Source organism: Trypanosoma cruzi, genomic scaffold (genome assembly GCF_000209065.1).
Source record: "Trypanosoma cruzi strain CL Brener 1047053516435 genomic scaffold, whole genome shotgun sequence".
Lineage (NCBI taxonomy): Eukaryota > Euglenozoa > Kinetoplastea > Trypanosomatida > Trypanosomatidae > Trypanosoma > Trypanosoma cruzi.
The window spans coordinates 66,838-68,830 of NW_001849438.1; the positions used below are offsets into that span (position 1 = coordinate 66,838).

General features: G+C 48.3%; 2 protein-coding genes across 2 annotated transcripts, besides 4 other annotated features; both read left to right on the plus strand.

Annotated features, from left to right (window-relative positions):
• Positions 1-765, plus strand: Tc00.1047053463451.10 (hypothetical protein, conserved; the record flags this gene model as incomplete). The annotated part of the gene is made up of 1 exon (XM_797495.1): positions 1-765. A coding segment is annotated over one exon (765 nt), but the record flags the coding sequence as incomplete, so codon positions are not given.
• Positions 1-1,993: a sequence feature (heterozygous, non-Esmeraldo-like haplotype).
• Positions 882-907: a microsatellite.
• Positions 1,224-1,352: a sequence feature (A-rich).
• Positions 1,394-1,416: a sequence feature (AT_rich).
• Tc00.1047053463451.4 (hypothetical protein, conserved) lies at positions 1,663-1,993 on the plus strand (the record flags this gene model as incomplete). The annotated part of the gene is made up of 1 exon (XM_797496.1): positions 1,663-1,993. A coding segment is annotated over one exon (331 nt), but the record flags the coding sequence as incomplete, so codon positions are not given.

Sequence of the window (1,993 nt, forward strand, 5' to 3'; positions counted from 1 at the left end):
CGGCCGTTTGATGGCGAGAATATGCAGGAGGTGATGCAGAAGGCGCTAGCCGGGAGGTACGATCCGCTGCCACCGACGATTAGCCCCGAGATGACGGAGGTTGTGACGTCGCTTCTCTGCGGGGATCCGCATGCCCGTCCCTCGAGCAGCAAACTGCTCAACATGCCCATCTGCAAGTTGTTTGTTTCTGGCCTGCTCGAGATTGTGCAGACGCAGCCCTCCTTTGCGGGCCCGCTACGTGACACGATATCCACGCACATTCAGAGCGTGAAGCAGTCACTGAAGGAGGAGCGGCGTGTGACTGTGAGGCAAATGGAGGAGTCTCAGTCGGCTGCGGCCGCGTCCACGACGATCCTGGAGGGGGCGACCCCCATGGGGAGCGTGGGGGACCTTACGCTGTATGAAGGCATTGTGAAGAAGCAGAGCGGTGATCTCGCGTGGAAGCGCCGGTATTTGTGCATCCGCGGGGCACTCGAGGAGGGCGAGCGGCTGGATGTGGGCAGGATGCCGAAATTCAAGAGTCTGGACCTTGTGTTGGCCGTATCGAAGGAGACAATGCGGCAGCAGTGCATCACGACGCCATTCTCTGAGTTGGAGGACGTGTTCCCTGTTGCAAGCAAGTACACAGGGTCGAATGCGCAGCATGTGTTTGCCGTGGCCTTCAAAACGGGAAGGCGCCTTCTTTTTCAGGCACGCGGTGATCCCGAGCGAGATGCGTGGATGCAAAAGATTCAGCAGACTCTTGGTATTGATGAGGCTGACTAACTTTTAGGAATTGTTTAAATACTCTAAATTTACTTTTATGCCTTTTGGCTTTTTGTGAGTGAAGGTTTTGTGCATGTGAAGATATTAGGATTGTTTCCCGCCCTGTGAGCTGAGTGATGTATATATATGTATATATATATATTTCTGTTATTTGGGGAATTTGTGTAGTTTACATTGCCTGATACATGATTTATGTGGATGATGTTTTCGTGCGTGGTCTTCTTGCGTTATTTATTTATTTTTGTGGGTTCTTCCGCGTGTGCGGTGATCATCTGAAGGTTAGGGAAACGGGACGAATTTTTGGGTGTAAGTGTGGAGGGCATCATGGGCAAAGGGCATGGAGGAAGATAAAAAACAAAACAAAACCAAAACTGCCTCCTGTGAGGAGTGTAGATGAATCAAAGAAGCTTTTTTTTTTGTTGTGTGTGTGTGTATCTGTTCTACCCAATCGTTCCCTGTTTATTTTATTTTATTTCTACCGGTGATTTTTTTTTTCTTTTTTGCGTGTTTTTTTTTTTCTGGTGCTTTTATTTATTACCCTGTTTTGTTTTTTGTTGTTATTTTTATTGATTTTTGTGTATTTCTGTAAGGTTAACTCTGCATGTGTGTTTGTATGTGCACATAGGCGAATATATATATATTTATATTTTTCCTATTGGGTTCTCTGCTGGTTTTGTGTTGTGTTTTTTTGTTTTCTCTCGGTGTGAGGAAGTAGGCGGAGGAAAGTTTTTTGTCGTCTCCCTGCTCCTCTTAGGAGAATGCAAAGATGTTTGTTTTTTCTGCCGCTGTGAAGGAGCGTCTCTTCTTGTCTTCTTGACGGACCTATGGATGTGAACCCAACGGGGATTATTAGAATAGGATGAGTGAAGGGGGATTTGGTGATTGCGTCCCGCCCATATGCAGAGAAGCCCTTTGACACCCAGTGGAAGTGCCATGTACAGACACATCATGGCGTGTCTGAGGGTTCGGCGCAGTGCAGCTGTGCTCCCTATTGCAGTCACCACCGTGCATGTTTGGTTCACTTCGCGACGCTGGTGCGCAGGCTTTCCTCAGGGTTCAGAAGCGTCTGCCAAACTACTGGAGCTAATGGACGCCTTTTCAGAGGCGCGTGAACTTATTGAGGAAGCAAAGGAGAGCGCTGGTACGGTTTATGCCGCGGAGGACATGCAGGAGGCTAAAGAGCAAACAGAGAAAACATTGGCTCTGTGGAGAGAGCTTCAGACACACT